General features: G+C 39.4%; 2 protein-coding genes across 2 annotated transcripts in view; both read right to left on the bottom strand.

Annotated features, from left to right (window-relative positions):
* Window positions 1-15,072, bottom strand: part of LOC139950152 (uncharacterized) — a 29,117-nt gene extending 14,045 nt beyond the window's left edge. Inside the window, exons 1-10 of the mRNA XM_071948777.1 lie at window positions 14,935-15,072; window positions 11,362-11,622; window positions 10,149-10,353; window positions 9,749-9,853; window positions 9,083-9,145; window positions 8,425-8,481; window positions 6,961-7,192; window positions 4,250-4,267; window positions 3,768-3,871; window positions 3,551-3,682 (exon numbers count right to left, since the gene is read on the bottom strand). Coding sequence (XP_071804878.1) covers window positions 3,551-3,682; window positions 3,768-3,871; window positions 4,250-4,267; window positions 6,961-7,192; window positions 8,425-8,481; window positions 9,083-9,145; window positions 9,749-9,853; window positions 10,149-10,353; window positions 11,362-11,622; window positions 14,935-14,967 — 1,210 coding nt within the window. The 5' untranslated portion in view covers window positions 14,968-15,072. The remainder of the gene's footprint in view (window positions 1-3,550; window positions 3,683-3,767; window positions 3,872-4,249; window positions 4,268-6,960; window positions 7,193-8,424; window positions 8,482-9,082; window positions 9,146-9,748; window positions 9,854-10,148; window positions 10,354-11,361; window positions 11,623-14,934) is intronic.
* A 1,216-nt stretch (window positions 15,073-16,288) lies between these two features.
* Window positions 16,289-26,776, bottom strand: LOC139949591 (heterogeneous nuclear ribonucleoprotein 87F-like). The gene is made up of 9 exons (XM_071947997.1): window positions 26,625-26,776; window positions 24,669-24,834; window positions 24,024-24,145; window positions 23,461-23,665; window positions 22,901-23,026; window positions 21,335-21,445; window positions 19,704-19,772; window positions 19,372-19,431; window positions 16,289-18,922 (listed from the first exon to the last, which is right to left on the bottom strand). Exons 1-8 carry the CDS (start codon window positions 26,658-26,660, stop codon window positions 19,385-19,387), a joined length of 882 nt encoding a protein of 293 aa, XP_071804098.1. The 5' UTR covers window positions 26,661-26,776; the 3' UTR covers window positions 16,289-18,922; window positions 19,372-19,384.
* Between the last annotated feature and the right edge of the window lie 896 nt (window positions 26,777-27,672).

The raw sequence follows: 27,672 nt of genomic DNA, 5'->3' as shown, positions 1-27,672 counted from the left end.
TGCTGAAAACAGCTCTATGAAGTTGGACCGAAGGTCTAGTTTCATACAGCTGCTTAAGCACAAAAAATTGCTGAACAATCTTCTGCTAAGCTAAAATCAGCAATATATCAGACAGAAGCCATGTGACACAGTATTTTGGGTGGTAAATCTACCCTGGTAAGCATAATCTAGTTCTGCTTAGCTACCTTTTCTGCTTAAGCAGCTCTATGAAATTTTGCCCAGGTCTTAGATTGTTTGAATTCATTCACAATAAAATAACAATGCAATAGGCGTCACTTCTCACCAAGATCTTTCCCCCGATTGAGAACCATTAATATTCACATGTGGAGAGGAGGTTTTCAATCGGGTTTAAAATCTACCCAAGTGGGTGACTTTGAAACACTAGGTGGCTGTAGACAGACCGGACACATTTCCATTGTTTCAGTTCCGAGTAGGCATACATATCCAGGAACATAAATGCGCTTCCCTTGCAGATAATTTGCGTAGGTAAAGCAAGCACACATCTTCAGAAAAATGGCTGTACCCGCGGTTTGCCCGACAACCGCTAGCATCCCAAAAGTCGCCCATTAAGGTTAATTTGGGAGACATTAAATGACCCGTTAAGCATTATTCAGGGTTGACAATCCTTTGAGATTGAAAAACCTGTGTTGATATCACCGTGGCAGTGTTTAGCATATAAAGGTGTGGAAGAGTAATTACTAACAAATAAGTATCTTATGGTTGATAATGAGCTGCGATCATTTAAAATTTAAAATTTTATTTTACGAGACAGGATCGTACTGATTGGCCAGAGGATAGAGAACACTTACAAGATCTTTACCATGTGCTTGTCATGTACCCTGTATTCAATAATGGTTATGTTTATACAGAATCTCATTACATGAAAATGGGGCCAGACTTTCCTCCTTTGCTTTATTTCAGTGACTTGAATGGAAGGAAACACAGAACGTTCCATCTGCCATACTTGAGAAACAATTAACCAATTTGCAAAAATGAATCACTGAAAGATGGATACACATGTGTCTGCCTTGGTAATAGCCACTTGAACAAAAGTCACATGTGGCGACTGTGCAAGCAGGACTGATACTTCACAAAGGCAAATCAGGCAATTGTCTCGGTTGCCCCATGTCATTGCCTTGGTGCCTCTATAGTTTCCTCATAGAGGTGCCCTTATATACCAAAAAAAAATCACATTGGTGCTGGCTTGGTTAACGTCTAATGTTGTAAATCCAGTTAACAACAAGCATGATCTCAACTCTGCCTCATGCTGACTACAATGTGATGATATTCTGTGCTTATAAATACAACTTAATTTGCCAGTCCTTACAAATGAGAAAGTAGGCCAGAAGGAACGGTAAGATACTCTTGTCAGTATAAGTAGTGAATCATTTCCCCAAAATAGACTTGAAGGAATTCCCTTCAAATAAGGCCTGATGGTTAAATACAATCTCTTTTCAAAAACCAATATCGTTTACAAATTTTACATCGACACAAAACTTGGCAATAATTATGTGATATATTTTAAATCATTCCTGCGTAATGGGAGTTATCCGTATCATTAATTTCTTTCATCCAATTTAATTTCTTTCAATTACATGTATACCAAACAATTCATTTTTTTCTTCTTTTGTAATAATTTCTAAGAAAGTACACTGCAATAAAATATAGGGTGAGCAATAATGCATCATTGAGAGAAATAATTTCTTTTGAGTTGGGAGAAAAATTCACTTATTGTTCTAGTTCTTTCAAGTGACGTTTTAGAATCCAGTCACGAAGTGGCCATTTGAGTGGGTTCCTGTCTGTCCCCCCCGACACCCCCATGCCAGAGGAATCAGTTGTAGGGGTTTTGCTCTTTACGCTTTTAGCGTCTACCCCTGAAGGAACGGTTGGCTTTTCGTTTAGCTTGTTCACTAGCTCATTCTCTAAACCATATTTGATATGGAATAGGGATGCTTTAAATATTGAACTAGCTAGCAGTACCCCTTTTGGGTCAACTTAGACTCATCCTCAAAGATTTTAACTAACATGACTTCAGTTAAAGGAGAACGCTGGTTTAAGCCCAAGACTGTAGTACCGAAAATCAAAGATGGCCACTTTTGACAAAAGGATTCATGGAATTTCAGTTGTTTTTTTTTTGTAGGGATTTCCAAAGTTGTAGTTTCACCACTTTTGACCCCAAAATACAAAAGTGAATCTTTGGATAGAAATATTTACAATGGTTTAGGAAAACAAAATACATCTACAGTATACAAGAGCAGCGAGACCAACCAATTGCTCATGATTATTCATGATTTAATCAAAGTATGTCAGCCAATGACAGTGTAGTTTTCATGGGTAATTTACATATTATAATTATAATTGATCAAAAGTTAGAATTCAATATTTAAATTAATCACTGAATTGAATTGGGACACGAGATTTTGCTTATCTTTAATTTACTTTCTCTCAGTGATGAGAATATTCTTTTAGAGGAAGGTGACTTTTAAAGGACGTCATGTGCTTTCAGAATAAAAATAGATACATATTTGTGGACAACATTGAGTGGCTTTTAAAGCCAGGTACTAAAGCCAGGTACTACATGTACATGTATAGCCGCCGTTATCAAACTTTGGAAGCAGTGTGTTTTGAAAAACCTCATCAAACAAATATTTCTCGATTGATTTATTTTTCAGGAGGAGTTGTGATTCAAGTAGATCAATGCTGGTCGAAATTTGAAGTTACCAAGTATTTGTTTCCAGCTGAATAGATCATGGAAACACAGCCAGCTGTAAAAAACGTGCCAACAACTCCCTAGCCAACAGAAATGATCAGTCCACCCCAGGCAGATGTCAAAAAAAGCAAAACTCTTTGGCAAATTCAATTTGGAAGGCTTCAAGAATAAAACAATTAAAGAGAAAAGAAATTTGACTGAAGCATTAAGCACGTTTTCTTTTGAAGAGAGTGTCGAGTGAAACTCAAAATCCGACTGCCTTACAAGCATTGACAGCCGTGAAGCTTTCTTTACAATTACCTGTGATTTGGATTTCCATTATAAATATATGCCATCTCTTGCATAAGATGTCTGCTCATACGTCGACTAAAAGTCTCCGTTGGATCTCTGGCCGTCCAAAAGTTAACCTCTGAATACTTCAAGTTGCAAACTCGACAGCGACTCTAAGAATCACCAGGTGACTGAATTACTACAATGAGTTGATGGACATAACACTAATCAAAATAAACGCTTGCAACTTTCGTCTTTGTCTTTTGTTTGCAACTGGAGGTGTTCAACTACTTAACAATTAGATCATTCAACAACATGGGACTTTTCACTCTCATAGGAATTACCATACATGTATCAATGGAAGTTTCCCTGCTGGTAGGTTTTCCCACTTCCAGGACAACTACCATGGACATGGCAACTTCTACAGGCAAGGCAACTTCCATGGACAAGGCAATTCCCTTATCCGTGACAACTTTTCCTATTTTTAAGTATTAAATTAAGGAAATCCGTTCTACATGATCACATCACCTTACAACTCTCCCGCAAACGGCTATCTACACAGCTTCCCACATTCAACTGGCATGGTATTCTCAACTGGGAAGGTATTCTCAACTGGGAAGGTATTCTCAACCGAGAAGGTACTCTCAACCCAGAAGGTACTCTCAACCGGGATGGTAATCTCAACTGGAATGGTACTCTCAACTGGGATGGTATTTTCAACTGGAACGATATTCTCAACTGGAAGTCGTTCTCAACCAGGGTGTCATTCTCCAACCAGGATGGGTACTCCAGACACTATTCTCAATTGGGTTGGTGTCATCAACTGGAGTGATATCCTCAACCTGTCCACCATCTACAGGAAGCTTAATCCATGATATCTTACGAGCAGCTCTGCATCATTTCATGAACAGAGAGCTCATTCTGGTTTACTGGTTTCATACGGGCGTTGCTTCCATACCCTGACACTCCTTTTCTTAGCCCACAACATTCCACTTTCATTGCAGTGTAGATCGTTCAGCAGCTCTTGCGGAGCGTACTCTCTTCTCAGCAGTGTACTGCTATTGTCCTCTCTCGCTCGGGTCTCTGGGTTACAGACATTTCTTTAACATGGTCGGTCTTTGTTTTTATTAAGGGGTTGGTCCATTATTTATTGACTTGTGTCACGCTGCTATTGTACTGTTGGTGTACACGCTCTCCACACATTCTCTGTAGACAAAACAAAATGGATCAATATTCAACTAATATATAATGCTCTTATAGATACTTTGCCTCAATTTTTCATTAAAGCTGCAAGAGAATAATGAAGGAAAAAAAAACATAGTTGCACAAATTTATGTGCTTTCAGATGCTTAAAAAAGGCTTTAGGCCTGAAGTCTTTTAAAGGAACACGTTGCCTTAGATCGGTCGAGTTGGTCTTTGAAAAGCGTTTGTAACCGTTTGTTATAAAATGCATATGATTAGAAAGATATTTTAAAAGTAGAATATATTGATCCACACACGTATCACTTAAAGTTACGTAGTTTTCCTTTTACCTCATCGACTAACAGGGATGGTCATTTATGGTTGACTCCCATAAATGGCCCGTGTTTGTTCGCAAAGTAAAAGAAAAACAACGTGTTAGCTAGCGAGCCGTGCACGCCGTGTTAGCACAGCCAGTTGGGCTGAAAACACGGGCAAAAATTCAATGCACGGCTTGGGTGAAGCCGTGCTGTCTAATAAGTTCACTGAAAATTACTGAACTTCTTTTATTATTTTTTTGTTGTTGAACAGTTTAAAAACAGCAGTGAGTAAAATTAGATTTGGTTTTACCAGATTTCATTCTTCTTTCTGAATCAAAATTTCAACGACGCAACCATAAAAAAATCACTCGAAAACGCTGACCACATTGCGACCACACAAAACACAACGCATAATCCACACATTATACAACGCACGTGCAAATTACACAACGCAAGCGAGACACGCAGACTTCGTTTTAACAGTCAGTCGTCGTCATCGACCGTCATCACCAGGCAGCATGACCTCCATGCACGAGTGGTATGATAGTGGCGAATTCACACACGTTTTCGTTCAGATTATTTTAGGTACCAAAACAGACTTATGTTCCTATTTTTTTGAAGTGATTTTAGGTTGCACTCCCACTTTTTCAGTTTGCACTCCCACTTTCCAAATTCCTGGCTAAGACACTGAAGGAAAACCATGCAATTTCGAGGCAAATTTGTGTGGATCATTGTATTCTACTTTTAAGTCATCTTTCTAACCATATGCATTTTATAGCAAATGGTTACAAACGCTTTTCAAAGACCAACTCGACTGATCCAAGGCAACATGTTCCTATAATATTTGAGTGAGAAATTTTAATTCAGAGGGAGCCGTTGCTCACAATGTTTTATACTACCAACAGCTCTCTATTGCTTGTTACCAAGTAAGTTTTGATGCAAACCATTATTTTACGTAATTACCAATAGTGTCCACTAAGCTTGGGCGGTCCCTTCGGTTACCCGGTTCTACCCGGTTCCAAATTGAAAACCGGACTTGCGGTTCCACTCTTCTGTGGAACCGGGTACCCGCTTTTGTCGGTTCCGATTTTAAAAGACCGAGTCCCAATTATAAAAGGCTCTGTGAAGCCGATCCTGCGACGAACCGGCTCTAGAAATTGAGGCTTGATGTTGAAAGCGGTGACCGCAGATACAGTGTGCAAAGGCTTCAAGCCGACATGAGTATCAACTATCACATGTGGCTGCTGCATACACAGTGCACACACAGGCATCTTCTACAACCACCACATGTATGCATGTACATGTCATGCATATACATGTACATGTATAGACAGCACGTTGTGATTGGCTGCCGATATATCCATATTCATAAAAGCTTGCCCCATGCACAGAACACACAGTGCTGTATGTATGTATGTACAGGCATGTACAGGCATAGTACACTTGTATGTACTACGGATGTACTGCACTACGGACGTACTGCTACACAACGATCGTACTGCCGGCTAAATCAAAGACTTGTTTAAATGCAGGGAAAATAGGTGCTCGGTGGCACGATGTCTGATCATTGGGGTGGGTATTCTGGTATTTTCTTTAAAAATAGATCGGCTCCAATTGTGTGTGTGTGAGCTCGGAACCGATGTCTGATTAACTTGGTTATTTTCAGTTAAAATAGATCGGCTCAATTGTGTGTGTGTGAGCTCGGGACGGGCGGCTTATGTTTTATATTGAATTGGAACCGGGTATGTCTCAGAACCGAGCTTTTTTTCGGAACCGGAACCGAGCCCCAAATTTCTGGAACCGCCCAAGCTTAGTGTCCACTGCCTTTAACCCCTTCATGTTGGTACCTTAAAAAATCAATACCATGTCTCTGCAAGGTATTGTTGCAAGGAAATTTCCAGAGCTTTAGGAAGCAATTACTTTTTTCCTTAAGAAGGAAATGATTAATAACTTGTTGTCTTCGCCTTATCCCTCGTCCACGGATGTCCCATATGACTTAATTCCCTTTCCAACGACGAAGCGATTATGGCAACATATCTTGCTCAAAGACACAAGTGTGACAACCGGGACTTGAACCCACACTCTGCTGATCAGCAAACACCAAAATCAGGTCGTACAGTTTTGTACATAACTTATAGTTCACTCATTGCATTTGACTTATTTGACTAATGCAAAAAATCTTCTTCTTCCATTTTAACATGAGGTCAGAGACATTTATTGAGTACAAGAACCGACCTACATACCCATTTCAAGCTATTCAATCACAATTTTTCTGGTTTTTCCATGGAAACAAAAAATTGTATAACGGACTTAAGTACATAGTAAAAATATAATGCCTGTAAATAATGCCACATGTTTGTGTAGCCGGTATAAATAGTATAAAGGCCGGTATAAAATAATCTCATGTAAATCGTGAGGGAATACAATTTATAAGGAATAAATGGATTCCTACCTGAACAAAGTTGCAGGGAAAGCCAGTGCTAGTAATTCTTGTAGTGACCACCACCTCCTCCTCCTCCTCCGTAATGGCCTGCACCTCCGTATCCACCCCCACCACCCCCTCCATTGTAGCCTCCGTATCCACCGCTTCCCCAGTTACCTCCCCCGAAGCCCCCTGCACCGTAATTACCACCATTGTAGCCCCCACCGCCACTCCCATAGCCGTAACCACCACCAAACCCTGACCTCCCTCCATAGTTGCCTCCACTATAACCTGCATAAAACAAACAAACAAACAAAAAGGTCACACAACTGCCTGCCAACATTTTTATCTTCAAGTACGCCCTAATACTCAAATCAGATTGGCAGAATGGAGTGGTGATATAAACCTATAATGCATGGCTAATATCACTACCTGCGTCTTGTGTGTTCTATGTCACGCGCCAAGTTTGATTGAAGATAAATACGTTATCACACGCGTGCTCGTGGAAATACGGAAAAATACAGCGCGTCTACGTCCCATATCCTCGGCCGAGTTGGATATGGGACGCAGAAGTGCTATATTTTTCCGTATTCCACTTGTGCTTGTGTGATAACTTTTAGTATCTTGCAGTGAAAAAGATTTGTTTATAAGAGCAAGTGTGTACAATAGACCTTTCTATTGCGAAATCACAGCTGAGGTTGAAAAGCCATCAATGCAAAACAAAAAACAGATGGCCAAGAATGGTAACACTGTCACACAACTATTCAAAAATAGCATTGAATTTGTTTTGAACAAAGCAACTAATCTTGGGAGGTATTTTATTCAAATGAAAGTTTGCAGACAATTTTGATTTTTGTCATAACATCTGAACACAAGATTGAACCTTTTGCTAACATCTAGCCATCCATGCCAACCAGCGTGGTTTGTTTATCAACAATAGAAAGGTCTATGGCCTCATAAGAACAGGCATGCAACTGCCCGCTGAAAAAAAAGAGGACAATTTTCAAAGGCACAACGCAAGTGCGGAGCGAGGCAGCCAAAACGCCACAGGACATGAGACTCACAATGGTACCCTAGAAAATGTTGAGGTTTATTATGCTCCGAGGTGCATTGTTAGCATGTCTAGGCTTGTTTTACATGATTGTAGTTGTACACTGTTGTTGCCAGGCATATATTAGGCTAAACAAAACAAAAAAACACGGAATTCCGCGGAAACGCGGAAGAGTTGCATGCCTGTAAGAAAGTGCAAAACTAGGTCACCTGGTAGGTTAATCAATAGGTACACTTCAGAAGAAAGTTAAGTTGGATTTCACAAAAAGTTAGGACTAGTCCTAGGAGAAAATAAAAATTAAGGCTAGTCCTAAGTTAGGACGTTGAACTCATCCTATCTCAGAGAAAGATGCCTATTACAATAAATTGCTGCTTGCTTTTTGCAACAAAATGAACCAGTTTCTAGGGTTTAAAAAAGCGAAATAACATCCCTCCTAACCAAACTATCCCCTGTCCCCAGTTGTTCCACCTACCTCTACTTGAGTTATTTCCTCCTCCATATGAATCATTGTACCCCGTGAAGCCATACCCTAAGGTCAAACAAATCAAAATTGGACCTTTTAAACTTTCTACAAATATCACTGCTCAAGTTTATAAAAATTGTGGCATGCACATTTCTGTGCTTACTATACTCGGCAAAGAAATATTCTTGATACTCCCGATCCCTGTGAACTTTTCTTGTGGGGACTTTCAACAAAATGAATCATGTTAATTATGGAGCCATCATAGACCTTATGCAAATGACGTCATTTCAGTAGGGCGCCCTCACCTAGAGGTCAAAAGGAGGTTGTTCATTGGCCAATACTGTGCGCCGCGCGTACAAATCCGTGTGTCTCAATTGTTTCGTCACCGTTTTTCCTCTATGATGGCAGCTGGATGACGTCAATGCATTAAGTCTACTGCTGAAGTGCAATCTGGGGACAATCTGTGCTGGGGAGCACAGTTTATTTTGCTCAGAGATCTGGGCGAAAATAGTTAGTTCTGGGCAGCTTTGCTCAGAATGCTGGGCGAAATTAGTTAGTTTTGGGCAGATTTGCTCAGAGTGCTAGGGGAGATTTGTTAGTTCTAGGCAGGCCCACCCGGCACCGCCCATCACGGCTACAGACACTGACTGGTATTAAATAAACTTACCTCCATATCCATCGTATCCACCATAGTTCCCCCCTGCTCTTCCCTGGTTCCGCCCAGAATATCCTGTAAGAACAACAAAGTGGTCCGATTAGTCCAAGTTAATTTCTTTCTAGTGCGCTATGATCTTGATGGAATAGCGCCTTATAAATTTTAATTGTTATGTTATGTAGGACCCAATTTCATAGAGCTGCTTAGGAAAAAAAATATTCCTTAACAATTTATAACAGAAATAAGCAGGATAATAGTCACAAATGGTGCTTTGTGAAATGGTATTTTAGTTAGTAACCTTATTCTGGTAAGCATAATTCCATGACCCTGGTAAGCATAATTCCATGATAAGAGCACCAAACTCAAGCTCTGGTGTTTTGACACTTGTGTCCCTGAGCAAGACACTTAACTAACTTAGTAGCTTAGTAGCGCATGTTTGTTGCACATGCTGTATACTCACAAGGGAGCCGAGATGATTTAAAGAATGAATTAAATGGCCCAGTGACCAGGGGTGGATTTCTCGAGCTAGGGTTTGGACTAGCCTTAAGTTTTTAATATTGACTAGGACTAGTCCTTACTCTTTGTTAAATTGACCCAAGGGGTAGTAATGTTGGAAGCGCTTTGAAACACCCTTTGGGTGTATAAATTGCCATATAAAACTGATTTTTGTTATCTTACCTCCTTTTCCTTGTCCTCTCCCATACCAGTTTTCATCCTTGTTACTTCTGTCTTCCGCTTTCATACAATAAATCGTTCTGCCCTCAATTGGATGTTTTTCCATAACTGATGAGAAAGAAAAGGTTTTGTTTTGTTAAAATCTCTGCCACTTGTAGTTTATAAGATTTAATCTCATGGGCACACGCAGGCCTGGAGTTTCATCTTTGAGAGGGAAGGTCATTTCCATTCTTAAAAGGGCACTTCAATTGGACAATCTTAAAGTCTATGGGAATTTTTAGAAGGGGCACCAAAGGTTTTTAGAGGGTTTGTTTTAGCGCTGTGTTGGGTATTTTAGTGGAATTTTTTTTCATGGGGGAGGGGGAGGGGGAGGGGTGGCTCCATGAATAAGGCTAGCACTCACTTGCAATCTTGTCTACGGCGTGAGTGTCTTCGAGTTCGACAAAGCCGAATCCCTTGCTCTTGTTGTCTGCAGCTCTGTCTTTGATGACCTTTACCGATTTGACAGTGGCAAATTTGCTGAAATATTCTCGCAGCTGGTCCTCTGTGATTACTGTGCCCAGGTTTTTGACGAAGAGTTGGTTTGTTGGATCCGGAGGGATGTTTGACTGTGAAGGACGAAAAGAACAAAATTAGCGCTGTGTTGCCACTCAACATGATTTCAAAATTTACATTCAAGTACAAAACCAATGGGGAAGTTGCATAACAAACAACAGGAGCAGGCCTAGCATTCCATCTTTGAGAGGGCAAGGCCATTTTCATGTCTTTGGGAAACTTCAGATGGGGGCACAAAGGCTGGGACATGGGCAACAGAGGCAAAATTTCATGTTCCACTAACAATGGAATGTTACGCCACAAACATAAACAAATTGAAAACTCTTGGTTGCGAAGCTTTCAGAGTAAGATCCACCTATTTGTAATCATTTGGTTATTTATTTCCTGTCTAAATGGATAAAACTAACATGTGAAACTTCCATTTTGAAAGGGTGGTAGCGTTTTTGAAATATTGCTGAAAAGTTGAGGCGGTAATGTCCACACAGGAAGATCCACAATATAAAAACAAAATCTGAGAAACTTTTCATGAGGATCTGATGCTCAGATTGAAAATGCTTTTAAATCACTCTCTTTTAAAACTACATTCATTTGTTTCTCAAAATATAGCACATTATCAACAGTTGCAGTGCTTCTTACAAAAGTTAGTTTCTGTAGTAACTTGTTCAATTCAAAGATTACAAAAGTTTTCCTTCACGTAGAGTCAATCACGATCAAAAGAAAAAGCAAATCACCATCTTTAAAATTAGATCCGGTCATTTTTATGAATGAACTGAGTGACACTGTCAAAAACTAATATCAATCCACTCATAAGATCTCATTCACAAACGAACAGCGCCCTCTAGCGGCAAAAAAGATTTTTTTTTAAATGTTTTTTTTTTTTTTTTAAAGTAGCGCTCTCTAGCGGCGAAAAAACTATTCGAACATCCGGTTAATTTCGGATAGTTGGCCAGCGGTATCGGAATAACAAAATTTCACTATTCGCCCAGCACTAAAAGGTGTACAAGATACCCTCCCTTTAACGCAAATATTTCAGCTTTTTCTAGCCGGATTTCAAGACTTACATCTTTTGGAATAGCTCTCTTAACCTCCACTTTCTTGTTATTGATTTCATGGGGTCCACCCTCGTTCTCATGAATGGCCAAGTCTGTCTCTTCTATGGTTGCCATAGTAACAAAGCCAAAGCCTTTTGATTCTTTGTTGGAGTTGCAGATGACGACGCAGTCCTTGACGGTGCCAAATTCTTGAAAATGTTCCATTAAATCCTTGACAGTCGTAGCTCGGTTGAGACCTCCGAGAAAGATCTTCCGGAGATTCTCAGGCTCCTAGAGAAAAGATATGACAAAAGAATTGACAATGTATGATAGTTAGGTGTGGAACGTATTTACCTAAAATAACACCAGTGAAATCAGATTTTGAATTGTCCACAACATTTACCAAAGTAGATTTGGACTTGGATATTCTCAATGCTCTTACTACTTTCAGAGCCAAATGAGAAGGGAGAAGATAGGAAATTTCAGTTTTAGATGTGGAAGGAAAAAAAACATAGAATATTTCAGGGAAACCCACACAGTCGAGAAGGGACTGAAAACCCAATCCACATAGTACCCCCAGAGGAATTCGAACCAGGGTCCCAGAGATGGAAGGCGAGGCACGATACCACTACACCAACCTAACTGCCATCAGACAATGGGTGTGTTCGATTTGCTTCCCCGGGTCGACCCTGATCTGCACCCGGTATGATCGAATAGCATTCCAGGGACTCACCCCGGTCAGTCCCGAATACCCTGATTGTGGAACTGGTCACTTGGGGTAAATGATCATTCAATTAGCTCTTGTCAGGGGCTCACCCGATGAGTACCAAGGAATCGACCCAGGGAAGCTAATAGAACGCACCCACAAACAAATATTAACATGAGACCTTTCTTTATCGGCTCACCTATTGATATTATTTCCCTTAGTTGTTTTGTGACCATGGTTGGCACTTTTTTGAGCACTTCAAAATCCTATTGCATCTGTGGCAAACAATATCATTATGCCGCTTGGCGCTTGGGCCACACTCGGCGACAGCCCTAACCCTAACCCTAATGTAATGGCCTAAATCTAACCCTAACCTGCACCCTAACCCTGGAGTGGCCCTGTATTCTATAATTGTACCGGTTACGTTATCGCACCTAGTCTTGAATGTCTTGTGTAGCTATAAAACCCATGAATGATGTGATGTACATTATTATGTAGTTGCAGTAACGTAACCCTCTTGCCTTCCTGTGAAAGGGGTGGTTGAAGGCAGTGCGTGCACGCTGTCTGTTTACATTGCCCGCTGTTCATTCATGGCATGGCGCGCACGCGCTGCAGCACTGCAACATTGTAACACCCCTTTCACAGAATGGTTTAGTCCAACAACAAAATAAAGCGTTTGCAAAGCGATGCAACAAGTTCAAAATATAAACCTGGGAATTCGCTCCGGGATCTGGTAAGTTTTTGTCCTTTTTCTTCAAAAATATTTTCTAAATGGTGTTTTGAGTGTTCATTAGACATTGAGGATTAAGTTTGTGCCCTTAGAGTTCGTGTCATGATTTTTAAAAGTGGTAAAAATGGGGCAAATCTGGTGACTAGCTGTCAAAATTATACGTGTTGGACCAGATTGTCACTTGCCGCTTGAACCGTTCTCGTAAACCTCCGGCCTGGCGGCACATTATCGCAACTAAGCCTGGACGATATGACGATAATATCGTCACGATATGATATTGAAAACAATATCGCCAATATCGCTGTTGGTTTTTAATTGAATTTACCGAAATATCGTCTCAACACGATATTTTTTTTCATAGACTATATCTTTCAAAATATTGAGTATTTTCCCACGGATTTCTTTCAATCTCACAGGTAACGAATGCCTTGTAAACGTCGTCATATCTAGCCATGGTGGTCTCTCTTTGCAGCGCTGAAGCATGACCAATGTTCTTGAACCGTTTATGTGCTGTGTGAATACCCGGAGCAGTATCCATCACCTCGATCCCACGGTTATTCTGGTACTTTATTATTAGGGGATGCATGAACTGAGTGCTGCCGTGGCAAAGCGTGGGTGCAAAGCTTTAGGGGAAATTCCCTCGACCAGAAATCACCACAGAACAGTATCCATCACCTCGATCCCACGGTTATTCTTATAAGTTATTTTTAGGGGATGAATGAACCGAGTGTTTCCATGCGCACGCGTGGGTGCGAAGCTGTAGGGGAAATTCCCTTGACCAGAAATCACCACGGAGCAGTATCCATCACCTCGATCCCATGGTTATTCTTATAAGTTATTATTAGGGGAAGAATGAACCGAGTGTATGTGGGTGTGAAGCTGTAGGGGAAATTCCCTTGACCAGAAATCACCACATTGTCGTCAGGAAATGTCGGACTATGTCGAATGCACTGAAAATATGGGTCCAACTATCTTGCCGTCAACTCAATGTCAACTCGCTAGGTGCCGTAAATTCACCATCAAAACCTCCAGTAATATATTTAAAATCCAAAAAAGAGTCAGAGAACTGTAAAGTATTAGCCAAAAGAGAATTTTTACTAGTTTTGGTTTTATTTCGGTAATAAAATTAGGTTTTTTTTATAGTGAAAAAAAAGTTATCTTGAGGCGGCAAAAGCCGTCGGCCGCCATCTTGCTTCTTCACAGAGTTTGTATTGTACAACAGAGGGCGCTTTCCTGCATTTGGAACTGTCGCAGTTAGACATTGCGGATTAAGTTCGTACCCTCAGAATTTGTGTCATGATTTTTGAAAGTGGTAAAAATCTGGTGACTAGCTGTCGAAATTGTACGTGTTGGACCAGATCAACCATTTCCGCTCGAAACAAACTCGTAACCCTCTGGCCTGGCGGCCGTCGGGAGGAGGGTTACGTTATCGCAACTATCATATCAAAATTGTACGCTTTTAACCATTTCGCCCTGCACACATTGCGGAAGCTTCGTAACTCTCCAGCTCCGCATTATGGAAAAGTTTCCGTATGGCGCAACCTCTTTTTCATTCGATATGAAATAATTATTTATTTTATTATTGGATCTAATTTTCATCGTTTTTGATGCATAACTGTAAGTTTTGTAAAGTAAAATAGGAAAAAAATAAAATTTGAATTTTTATTTTTTAATTTTGTCAAATTTCCAAGTCAACAAACAAGTCGAATCATTCATTCATTCATTCAATGCACTCTGCACTGGCTATGATATGAGTCTGATCAGATAAAACACCTGTGCCCGGTCAATTTAATGGGACAAATTGTACTTCTCAGTAAAGCAGTCAAGTAGTGATGACTGCTCTGTGCATCTGCTGGCTTGAGGCCCACGCACCGGCCATGTTGTTCTGCTGAACGAGAACGCATACTGCCATTGGTTTACTACACACATTACGCCGCCATTCATTAACACACACATGTGATAGAGAACGGTGCACATGGCACGCATTGCATTGTTTTGCACGGACGGGAAACACATCTCACCACTCATTTTATTATCCGAAAAAATACACACAAATTATTTAAAAAAATACAATCATAATCAGACCTCAAGTGGAGCATATTTCTACGCCTACCACTCTAAAATAGTCCTTCCTATGCAGAAATTATTGAAATAAATCAGGACTTACAGTGACATCGCTAGTGCTGGTTTGGCTTGCCATGTTGCCGATTCTTGATGTTTCACTGGTGCCCGATAGGACACTTGTGTGTTAAACACATGCTCTTTTTGTGTGAATGCCGACTACCAGTGTATGATTAAAGAAAGCATGGCCGACGCACACACACTACACAAGAATAGTGTTTTCCATATTTTGCAAAATTGGCTTTGTTTGACCATTGGCTATTTTTGTGATCATGTGATAAGGACAAGGGAGGCGTGGTCTAATGCAACCATTGCTGTTCTTTTTCCCTGGGGTGAACCGTAGAGCTTTTGTGAAATAATTCTCCAACGAATAATTATTTTCGGGTAACAAAAATAACAGTCGCTGATTGTTTACGCAGTTCGGATATTTGCGTTTAATTATTCAAAGCAATCTTTCTAGTATTTTCCTCTCACCATCAAACTCCAAGACAGTTTTGAAGCTATACATCGTCATCATTAGCAGCATATCCTGTCAACTTCTGATCTAGTCTTAATTCAAGTTTGGAAGGGGAAGTACATTGAATGTACCTTTTGTTTAGAAGTAAAAATGTGTGGCCCTCAGCCTTGAATCGAGGCTATAACCTGAATTGATCCCAATTACCCTGCCTGCATCCCTCTACCATTCGAGAAGGCCCCCGTTTTGCAAGACGCCCCACCACAAACAAAACTTTTCAGCGGGCTGAAAGTGCCCCTATTGGAAACAAATTGGATGTCGCTTTTTGCTATTTTTGACTTTCAAAAGAGGGTAAAAAATTGGAAAAATTAATGATGATGAAAAACAAGGAAATTCAGAGAAGAATTCTGACCAAAATTATGTTAAATTTTTGACCAGTAGCCCTAGGCCTAACCTGATCATTTTCGCTTAGCAGCAAACTGTTAAGCAATGTTGTTTATGAGAACTTTCAATGGATTTGCATTTGTTGCCCACTCATTCTTACAAGATTCACCAAAAGAAAAGTTTTTGTTATAAACAAAATAGCACTGTTCAATAGAAACCTGCTAAGTAAAGCTTAGTAAGCAGAAAATATCAGCTTTGGGCTTATAACATTGGTCCTGGTCCTAAAGTTGACACCAAAGGTACCAAAAAGCAAAAAGAAATTGGCACACTGTACATATAAATGTAGAGCCACCCATGCAGGCAAAAATAGTATGCATCGTATGCAGTTTGTGACTGGTTGCCTGTAATGGCAATCAAGCCTGGGAAGATGACAATTTTCCCCACAAAAAAAATCCGGAAGAAAAGGGGAAAAATTTAAGTGAGCATATTATGAAGAACATAACAAAAATGAATAAATAAGATAGAAAAGTGACTTGAACGTGTGACTTGAGACAAAGACTAGTGAATTATTAATGTTTCTCTCTGGTTTATTATGTATGGTCCTACAATCAATTTTGAACAGGGGAAATAAAAAAACAACTAAATGTTATGCTTATTAACAAAACACAAAGTTAAAACAGTAAACACATTAGTCTGGTTTGATTTTTTTAATAACTGATCCACCACTTAAAACTATCCATAATAAAATATTTATAAAAACTACAGTACGGTAATATCAAGAGAAGGGTTTCTTTGTCAATTTTATAGCAAAAGTATCAATGATAGTTCCTTGATTTCATTTTATATAAAGTAACTAAGAAAGTAACTGTCTGAAGGTGCGTTATATAACATTGCCTTATTTGAAGTGTGCATAAAATACCATCAAGTTTTTGACAAACCTCAAAATGCAACAACCATCTTGAAAAGCAATTTTTTTGTTATTACCAAATTGAGTCTGGTTCCTTTCTGTATAATGAATAAAAAGCATTCATTAATGTTGTTGAATACAGGGAACATGACCAAAATGGCGGCAGCATGGTAATGGTCTATCATAAAGACTTCTTCCACTGACGCAACTTGAGGTTATAATCTGCAAAATGGCAAATTAGATGCAACTATGATTGGCGCACATGACTGTTTGAAAAACATCATGCCCCCAGTTTGTAAGCCAGCCGTGGTGAGACTTTGATGTCACGCACATTTTAACCCGTCTTATATTATCCACAGAACATTGAGTTTCTCTTCATACTTTAAGGCATACATCCTAACAGTCTTGTACATTAAAATAAAGGCATCCGAATTTAACACAAACAGACTGGAGCGCTTAGGGTTCTGACACAAAAGTAAAACTGATACCTGATAAAGAATCCAAAACATCGTACAGAATTGTTGTCAAAAAAGAAAGGTTCAGGAGAAAATAAATGTCCTCCAATTTGAGTTTCTAAATTTTGGGAACGCTCTACTTTTAATCTAAAGTCATTTACATCGGAGAAGAGAACCAAGCCAAAGAAAAGTAGTAACAAAACAACAAGATTTTAAGCTGCTAAAAATTTATCAAAGTGCACTTCATGTAAAAGAAATTTCATTTCTGGTTGATTTTTCTTCTTCAAGGAATTCTCAAGAAAGTTTTGGAAAAAGTCTTTAAACAATATTGTCAATCAATCTCCCGCCATCTTATAAACTGGTCCCATTGGATGAGCAAACTCTTTATACGAATCTGCATTGCTTCTTCAATGATCCAGACAAAGATGGCTGTTAAGTGAAGTACCTCAATGCCTCATAATAGGTGCACTAACTATAGAGTTATATTAGAATTAGAGGGCGCACTGGTGGTGCTGCTTGCACAAACGCGACGGGACTGCAAGGAGACACGCGCACCATTCCGTACTCTAGCATTGAATATGAAGTACACGTTCGAGTTTGTGTTTATTTGAACGCTCTGCGATGCTGTTTTGTCGACTTACAAAATGGCCGGACAAACACACACTGTGCGATGCTGTTTTGTCAGCTTAGAAAATGGCCTCATGCACGCATGCCGGGCCACGCATATAGGCCAGTGCGCCCTCTAGTTCTCTATATAACTCTATGGCACTAACCATTATTTCCTCTGTTTTAAAACTGCTTAACCACTATACACTACACACACTACCACACCATCACAAACTAAAAATGATGGCCTAGAAACAATCAGTGACCACAAACCTTATCCATTATGTCTGTACATGTTAAATGTAAAAAGTTTTCTTTTATCAATGACTTAGTGGTGTTTTTTTTTCTTTTTGAAGGGTAGGAAAACAAATATTAACCTCAGTTTTTTTTCAGGGTTTACAAAAAGACAGAGCAAGTTTGGTAAAAAGTCCCTTCTAACGGTAAAATCTCTGATAATGAAAAGCATAATTCGTATCCAAAATGCGAGAAAAACTCCACAGATTTTGTTTTCTTTGCATCAAATATCCACAAGGAACTAAAAAACGCTTGATGCAGAATTTGTTTTAGTAAACAATTCCCAGAGCTGACTAAGGTTCAATTTCATGGAGCTGCTTAAGCAACACAAAAAATGCTTACAAACTTTCTGCTAAGCAACAAGTAGGATACCAGTATGCTACAAGTGAAATTGTACTTCAGCTGGAAACCTCTTTCTTGCAAGCACAATTTTTTTCTGCTAAGCTAGTTTCTATACTTAAGCTGATCTATGAAATTAGACCAAAGTCTCCAGGGCCCAATATCACAAAGCTACTCCAGCACAAAAAGATGCTAAGCAAAATTATGCTTACCAGAATAAGGTTACCAGCCAAACTACTGTGTCATATGTAACATTTTTGACTGGCGCCCTGCTCATTTCTGCTTAGCAAAGAGTTATTTTCTGCCATATGAAATTGGGCCCAGATACAGAATCAAATTCCTGAGTATACATTAGTTGATATAAAATGGGGGTCGAATAACTACCACGGTTTAGGACAATTTACCAATCTCGACTAGAACCTGTGACCTCACTATCTATCACCCAGAATTATTCACATCCTTGTTATCACACGGCCAAGAAATAGAGAGAGGAGACCAAAATAAAACAGCGCTCAGAATCTTCATGTCAAGGTAGAATGGCCGTCAAACTCACTGAATATGATGTACGCTGGTGCTCACCAAATACAGTTCCAGTCTGAGAGGAAAGGACAAAATATCAACAAATTAAGTTTCAGCTTCATCAGTCAGCAAGTTTTTGAGAAAAAAAAGAGTGCAATCACATTTTTCAGTAGAGTCACTTGAAATGTGTAGTACATGTAAATGCTAAAATAAATTGTCGCACTAAGATGAACATTATTTTTGTCAAACTGTTTTACTCATTTCATTAAAACTACAGCACCTCGGCAAGTTATATATTGGGGGAAGCTTTCAACCATCACTCTCTTTAAAGCATGTAAGTTTAATGTCAACCTGTGAACATTTGTGTTTTGTGTCGTACAAATAATACCCAAACCTTGTAACGCAATGAGATTAAAGTCACAGCTTTCAACATTTGAAATCAAATTTTCTGTTCTGAACTTTAATGACATACATGAAATAGGGTCAAAGTCATTATGAATTGAACTCATGAATATTCATTATTACCTGATCACATGACCTAGTACGGCCTGTAACCACCTCTTCCCCTCCCACGACTTCCAAAACCTGTGTAAAGAGAAACAAAGAAGGCATAAAAAAACAGTCAAAATATAAATGTGTTTTTTCAGCTTCCTCAGAGTGCATGTTTGTTTGTACATGTACCTGTTTATGTGTATACATAATGTAGGATTTGACTGCGAACCTCCATGTATAATGAATGCGAGGTCAAAGGTGCTTTTGAAAGGGGATTGACAATTGCTGAAGAGGTTGGTCTCTGGTGTAATTCCAGAGCCTCAAAGCTAGGTTTGATAAAAATAGTCAGTTTGAACTGTACTCACCACCACCTCTTGATGGTCCGAAATTGGAACTTCCACCTTCGTAATATCCACCACTACCACCGTATCCGCCTGAACACAAACAAACATGTTACACAACAGTTAAAATTAATTATACAAATATTGGATACCTATTTTTTTCTGTAGCAATGCCATCTTTTTAAGCATTGTTTATCCGTACTGTTTTTAATTATTGAATGTTGTGTACAGGTACTTTAATTTATACATTTTAGATGCTACATGTATGTCAGATATTTGGCCGATTTTACCTAACAATTTTGATTAAAAATTCAATAGGTATTTTGATGGGGGTCGAGAAAGTTACCAGCTTTCTTTTTGAGCTATTGCTTGAAAAAGTCCGCCAATTAATAAATAGTAGCAGTGAAATAAAGTGCTCAAAATTAGTTTCTGTCGGGATCCCGACAATATATATATATATCACGACTCAAGACTAATTCTTATGTGTTTTATAAGAAACATTTTAACATTTTTGTCATGGTTCCTGGCCATTAAAAGTAAAAGTTAAACTTTTTTTTGTTAGAGCGGCTGATACTCTTCGAAATACCATTCACTCAAAAAATCTATTTTTTTAATGTTTGGGGCCAAAAATCTGACATAGCATCTTTAACTGTATTTTTTTTAAGGTCTTAAAACTGTTTGGATTTTAATGGGTTTTGGTTTTAATTATTTAGCACCCGCAAGCAAGTTCCATGGATGGACGTTTTTTAAATTTTTCATTATTCTACTTCTTATTATACATGTAAAGTGCATTGTCGCAGAATATTATTATGAGGTGAAATCTGGACAATTTTATTTCCTGAGGCAATGGAGAGCATCCTTATCAAGGTACATTTGTATTCTCCTTTTGTTTTGTAATTGAAAATGTTGTCAATTGACGGGGGCTATAGTATGTGGCAATAGTCTATAAAACTCTCGTTGGGTCGCCCAACTCTCGTTGGGTCGCCTGGTTCATACTTCCTGCGAATGCTTCGTGCGATGCAAATTTCATTGCGTCACAAAGGGAAATGGAGCACGCACCGATTGCTGCGTCACCAAAATTTGCTTCGCATTCGCAGGAAGTATGAACCAGGCTCAACTGTTTGGGCGACCCAACGAGATTTTTATAGACTATTGCCACATACTATATGATTATTTTACAGAATGTGGGAAAGTACTGAGTATGCAGCGCTAACACACATCAGTGTAAGGGTTAGACCTTGTAACATTCATTATCCCTATATGTCTTAGTGGGTTTTTTTTGTGCACAGAACTCAGGAAATTACCGAGTAGTCAGTGCTACACACATCAAGGTAAGGGTACAACCAAATAATGTAACACTCTAGTTGGGACCAGTGTTGTAACCACAGTGGGGTGGTGCCTGCCTAGAACTAATTTCGCCACAGAATTCTTTCCAGATTGCACTTCAGCAATGACTGCCAATATCCAAATATGAATAATTTTGTTGAATGGCCTGCCCTTGGTGAACTCAATTGGATTAAGAGCCCACCACTAAAATTGGCCTAGATCCAACACTGTCCCAATCATAGTTGGGATGCAAACCATAGTTGGGATGCAAACCATAGTTGGGATGAAAACCATAGTTGGGACGAGTCTAAAGTTGGGATGATTCTTACCACCATAGCCTCCATCATTCTGGTAGCCATTACCCCAACTTCCACCCCCTCCGTATCCTCCTCCGTAACCACCGTTGCCACCTCCTCCACCGTACCCACCTCGTCCAAAACCTGACAAACAAGTAAATGATCAAAGCACTTTCATAAAATAAATTAACAGTAAGCCTGGGCGAATTATTCGAATATCTGGTTAATGGCGAATAGGTTTTCCTATCCGTAACCGCGAATGCCTTTTTTTTCTTAACCGGATATCCGCATAGGGCGCGAATACCTATTTATAAAACCGATAGTTCTGTAATTACAACCAAGTAACCGGATATTCTTTAATATTCGAATATCCGCGGATGTTGGGCGACAACTGATATGAATGTTTTGTCTGAATCCTTATGAAACTTCTATTAAGACAGCATAAAACAGCATAAATTAAGTATTTAACTATGCTCACCTCCGTGAAGAGTTAAAACAATGACATGTCCAACGTATTTTGTTCAAAGATTACAAATATTTTCCTTCACGTAGAGTCAATCACGATCAAAAGAAAAAGCAAATCGCCATCTTTAAATTAGATCCGGTCATTTTTATGAATGAACCGAGTGACACTGTCTAAAACTAATATCAATCCGCCCATAAGATCTCATTCACAAACGAACAGCGCCCTCTAATGGCAAAAAGATTTTTTTTAAATGTGTTTTTTTTTTTTTTAATAGCGCTCTCTAGCGGCGAATAAACTATTCGACCATCCGGTTAATTTCGGATAGTTGGCCAGCGGTATCGGAATAACAAAGTTTCACTATTCGCCCAGCACTAATTAACAGTGGCCTATAAGTAGAAGTTGGCAAACGTATGTCTCGGACGACAACGCAAGTTTAGATGCATCCATCAAGGACATCTTCCTCTCCTTATCGTGTTGTCAGTTTGTTGAAGCTACGTGGCGCATATCCCTACATCCTTATGGACTGAAAAAGGGATAACCCTGTTTCAGTCCCAGGCCAGGGTTAGTTGGCAACTAGCCCCTGGTGCCTGTTCATTTGGGTCAGTTAAGCGCAGCCCTTGCCTTGAAATGGCCAACCAGCGTTGCGAGATGGGTGATCCCATAAAAATAAAATAAAAAAGGTCGTGTTTCAAAACACAAATGCCCAGCGAGCCAGTCCACTTTTTGCCATTTGACACATGTAGAACAGAGTGTTTTTTTTTCCCCACAATGAAATCTAAGCCAGTGTGTGCAATATTGTGCTGTGGATACCCTTCCACGTAGATGGGAAAAACCAATGGGTGAAAACACTCATACAATCTACCCCCCCCCCCCAATTTCTACTCTTTCTGCATTGGAAGGAGAATTTATAATTGTCAAGTCTGGTTGGGTAAAAGGCTGGGAAAGATGAGTTGGGAAGAACATGTGAGGAGGTGAGGAGGTGAGGAGTGGTAAGGGAAGACAGAGGGGAAAGTATGGTTGGAAAGCAACTTTCCAATTTAAATGTGCCAAAGTCCTGCGAAACATTCAACTCATCAAAACTTTTATCAAATTCACATAAAGTATGAAGTATTTAGTACGAAGTTGTAGCTTACCTCTTCCTCCGCCCCTTCCACCTCTGCCATAACCTCCTCCTCGTCCACCCCTTTGGCCTTGGTTCTTATCAGCGTGGGCTTTGTTTACATCTACCTTGATGTCGTTAATATAGTGGTCTGTCATCACTAAGTCAAGAAGAAAAAAGGACAAAGTCAGATTTTTGTAGGACTAAAGAAAATTGTTGACACAAAGGTCTTAAACTAAGACCTGGGGTGCGTTTTGGCGACCCCAGCCAGAAACTTTGGTCATCAGTTGAGCGTTTGTGCGTGTTTTGTTGAGCCTGGTAACGATGCTAATCAGACCAACTGTTAACCGACTTGTGGACTCAGTTGGGTTTTGGTCGGGGTCGCCAGACTGCACTCCTACATTTAAAAGGACAAACTCAATGTGGAAAGAGGGAGAAAAAGTAATTAAGTGAATGAGGCAGGTTAAAATAATTAATCATATAAATGCTCATACAAAAAAACAACCTCACTACAGTCAATGTCAGATGAAGGACAGTTGATGTACAAAATTTAGAAGGGTTTAGTATGGAAATTAAATTAAAGCGTGGACTTACATGCTGCCTTGTCGACCATGTAGAAGTGCTCAAACTCAACGAAGCCAAAACCCTTCGATTTGGAAGTGACTTGATCCATCACGATGGACACACTTTTGACTGTTCCGATTTTGCTAAAATATTCTTTGAGATCATCTTCTGTGATGACGCCTTTGTTGAGGCCGGCAACAAACACTTTCTTGACTACATCACTGGAAACATTGCTCTTTAAAGAAAAAGAAGGGGAAAAAAATAATAAAAAATAATTCTCACAAAAAAAACCTCAGGCCAATTTCACAAAGAGCTAAGATTGATCTTCACTGCAATCAATCGCAGTTGCTAAGCAAAGTGTGACGTCACAATGCAAATCACTATGGTAATACTGACAATTTGTCTTACGTGATGATTGTTGTTGCTTTTTGAAACAGGCCCAAGGTATGCATAACGTTTGAGAAACACCCTCCTAAGGTCAAAACGCCAGGCCATTAATTAGTTCGCCAGGCCATTAATTAATTCTTACATCTATACCATAGGTCCTCCTTTCTCAAAGTTTATTGATAAAAAAACAATAGTTAAGTACTCACATTTTTTGGAATGGCTCGCCTAACTTCTATTTTCTTTCCCTGGAGATCCATGGGAGATTCTTCCTGAGCAAGAAGAACAGAGTCTGTCTCATCTATTGTCTTCATTGTCACAAAAGCAAATCCTACATTCAGGAAGACAACAAAGAAAACAAATTATAAAAAAAATCAATATGGAGCACCATTAACAAAAGTTTGCTCCAAGGTGTCATGGCCGAGTGGTTAAGAGAATTTTGAGAACCATGTACGAAGGATAACCCTTGACAAAAGATGAATAGCAAGTTCTTCCCAACAAAAAGGGAGCAAGAGATAAAGAGGTAGATGAACAAATATTTCTTTCACTTTACAATTTCAAAAGGCTATTTATTATTTAAAAAGATACACTGAAGACAAAAATTACAAACTCAAATGAAAAATCAATTAAAACTTATATTCATTTTGGTTTTTACCCATACACACAATGTGTTTTACAATGTAGCACTGTATACTCAGTACTTATCCAAGTTCTGTGAAAAACAAAACAAAGGCATATTACTTGGGTGGAATTTGAACCCATGACCCTTGCAATTCTAGAGCAGTGTCATACCAACTAGACCAGCGAGATTGCACAGTGGCTAGAGACAGTTCGAATCCTCATTCAAATCTTACCTTTTGAGTTCTGCTGCTGGTCCATGGCAACAGCTGCATGGACGACAGTGCCGAGTTTTCCAAAGTGTTCTTCCAGATCTTCTTTGGTCGTTGACCTCTTGAGACCACCCAGGAATAACTTTCTCAGGTTTTCATCTTCCAGTTCCTCCTCAGCTTCCTGGTAATCCTGTAAAAGGTAATGTAAATTTAGCCTTCAGTCAAGGCGCTTGCAGTTTCCCAGTTGGTACAGAACACAAAGCGCCAGTCTCTTATGTGTTAGCAGTGGTGGCGCTGTTCATATTGTATTATCGGGGAAGCTGTGAGTGCCTTGAATAAAGGACAATGTATGTTAAGATAAAATGTCCTGCTCTGTAAATACTAGCCCTGGGGTGGATTTCACAAAGAGTTAGGACTAGTTTTATCTCGAGTTAGGACCAGTTACTCGTCCTAACTTAGGACTATCCATGCAATTTGTATATCTCCTAGGACTAGTCCTCCTAAGTTAGGACTAGTCCGTACTCTTTGTGAAATCGACCCCAGGGCTAATAGATTTCATAGGACTAAAGATTCATCTTAAGATGAGAGTCATCAGGGGTGGATTCCACAAAGACTTAAGACGTACGAAGAGATGACTAACTAAACTTGTTCTTATGCACACTAAATTAAACATCTAAATTTCTTGAAGCTTGGTTGGGTAGAAAATCGTCACCGTTTTCACTAAGGGACACTTTGTCCCCTGCAGCTCAAAATGTATGTTTGGAGAAAACTGCGTTCGAAGTTAAGCTAATTTGAAATCACTGGTTCGTAGACTTTTCGATGTTTAATCTTTGAAATTTTTACATATCAGGAAAGTAGAATCCAGTACAAATCTGTTTCTAATTTTGTCTGTATTGGTTGAGTAGTTATTCAATTAACAAAAGTGCCTCTTCGTGAAAACTGTACAAAACTTGGTCTGTGTGCAGCATGACGTCATCGGCCTGTCCAGCTGTGGGCCGTTTTATGTGAATTAAGCTTGTGTACTTTTTACGCGCACGCGCTACGTAGTTCACGAACAATACCCAAGCTTAATTCACATAAAATAGCCGTTCTTGATTTGTATTCGCGCCCTCACAGCTCGGCAGGCCGATGATGTCATGCTGATTCGCATATTCCAAGATGGCTGCGTCGTGTACGAATCAAGGAAATTAGAGTCGGAGAAAGGTAGCAAAGTTATCGTTCCATTATCTTTTTAATTTTTTTTTATTTGTTTCACTTTTCAATGCACAAAGCAAGCTAAGAGTTAGGTGAACATATTCACGTGTGGCTAAGGATTCAGCTAGTCTGGCCACACAAGTGGGGCTAGACGGAATGATGAATTTTGAATAGCAACTGATAAACTTGCAAAGCAATTTGGACTTTTGGTCTGCCTTTCGAGGGAAATTATACACTATTTGTATTACACTGCTACTGCTTAAAATAAAGGGCATGCTCATCATGCATCATCAACACCCTATTTGGTTGGGTTTTTTTTGTTTTTTTTTACATCCTACTGATTTTTTATGAATTTATAGAAGAACAAAATTCTTTTTAAATAAATATGACAAACAGTAAACACACATAACAAGTGAACATTTTCGTTCCGTGCAAAGTATACTTGGTATTTATGGTAATGCAGTTGATAATCAATGATGTAATTAAAGGCTGGTTAATGAAAAAAGAGGAGCAAATGCCCGGCATGACAATTTTCACTACACACAAACACTTTTTGCGTACGCGGTACATACATACATCCGTACGCTTTTCACACTTCCCGCTTTTTCACACACGCCTGACGACCAAGCCCACGATCAGCCGATTTCCACCGCTAAATTTCACCAAATTCATCCCGAAATATTCCTTTGAAATTTAATTACACGATCCTCTAATTAAAATAGTTCCCAAAAAACCATCAAACTGACCCATGAAATGGGAAACAAGTTTGATTTTTGTTATACTCACAGTGTAAGTTTCTTCGGTTGTCTGTTCTTCCGCCATCTTGAATTGGATGTGTGATGTAAAACCAATGGACAAAAGCTACACGTGCATGCGGCAAGTCAGTTAGTGATAGTAGCGTGCACAAACTACACGGTATGTACGAGTCATGTACTGACTGGCTTTATTCTGAAGAGTGGTGGCGTGCTTCATTGTACAAAGAAGCGTGGGGGGGGGGCAGACGGATATGGTTGCTTCAAAAGGAATTGTAAGGGAGTGCAACAAAAGACTTTCACCTTTTGTTATTGTAGCCCTCTAGACAACCCTATCTCTATGGAACAACTGCAGGATCAGAATTGGCTGTTGTTGGGGGACGGCCTTTAAATGAACCCGTCACTTGATTGAAAAGGGCACCCCCTATTGCTCAATAAATCAATAACACTCAAGAAAGCACCAAGTTAACTCCCAACCCACTTTGTTGGTGACCGCTTGACTTTTTTGGTTCGAAGCATCAATGGTCATAATATTGTGATTTTTTTTTTTAAATAAACATAAAAATTATTATTATTATTTTTTGTTTGATGTGATAATGAGTGTGAGTTGATCTGAAACCGTACGGATTCACCCGTAGTTTCTGAAACAGTTTCAACCCAACAATGCAATAATGTACTGCTCTTTATCTACTAGTTTGGGGGAATCCTGCATTAGTGAAAACCTCTCTGTGTATCCTGCGCTGCTGCTGGATTTGATGAAAATGATATTAAATTATTCATTTCTCAGATGACATTCATGTAAGTTTGAGAGTTATCTTCTTATTACTCTGCTGCAGCATACTCGCACAGAGTGCAGCTATAAACACCACTTGCAAATCATTGAACTGATTACATTATAGGGTTATTCTCGTCTCCAAAATCCCTCCGCCCCCTGCATAAAACATTTCTTTTCCCCTTCAAGAAGTTGAAACGCCATCATTTTGTCGTTATGACATAATGTTTACCCCCTAAAGTACTAAACATAGTTGCAAAAAAAGTTGGATTTTAGTGTTAAAGAAATTCCCGCCAAATTGTCAATTGAG

The sequence above is a fragment of the Asterias amurensis genome, chromosome 17 (genome assembly GCF_032118995.1).
Source record: "Asterias amurensis chromosome 17, ASM3211899v1".
Classification (NCBI taxonomy): Eukaryota; Metazoa; Echinodermata; class Asteroidea; order Forcipulatida; family Asteriidae; genus Asterias; species Asterias amurensis.
The sequence above is the reverse complement of the archived record's forward strand: the minus strand, read 5'-3'. Positions and strand labels throughout refer to the sequence as shown.

Excerpts from the sequence above, each read along its gene's own strand:
- LOC139949591 (XM_071947997.1), bottom strand. The coding sequence starts at position 26,660 with ATGGCGGAAGAACAGACAACCGAAGAAACTTACACT. Across the intron at positions 24,146-24,668 it reads CCAGCAGCAGAACTCAAAAG|GATTTGCTTTTGTGACAATG; the intron begins GTAAGATTTGAA and ends TCCTGAATGTAG. Across the intron at positions 21,446-22,900 it reads TGGAAGGGGCGGAGGAAGAG|GTTTTGGACGAGGTGGGTAC; the intron begins GTAAGCTACAAC and ends CTTGTTTGTCAG.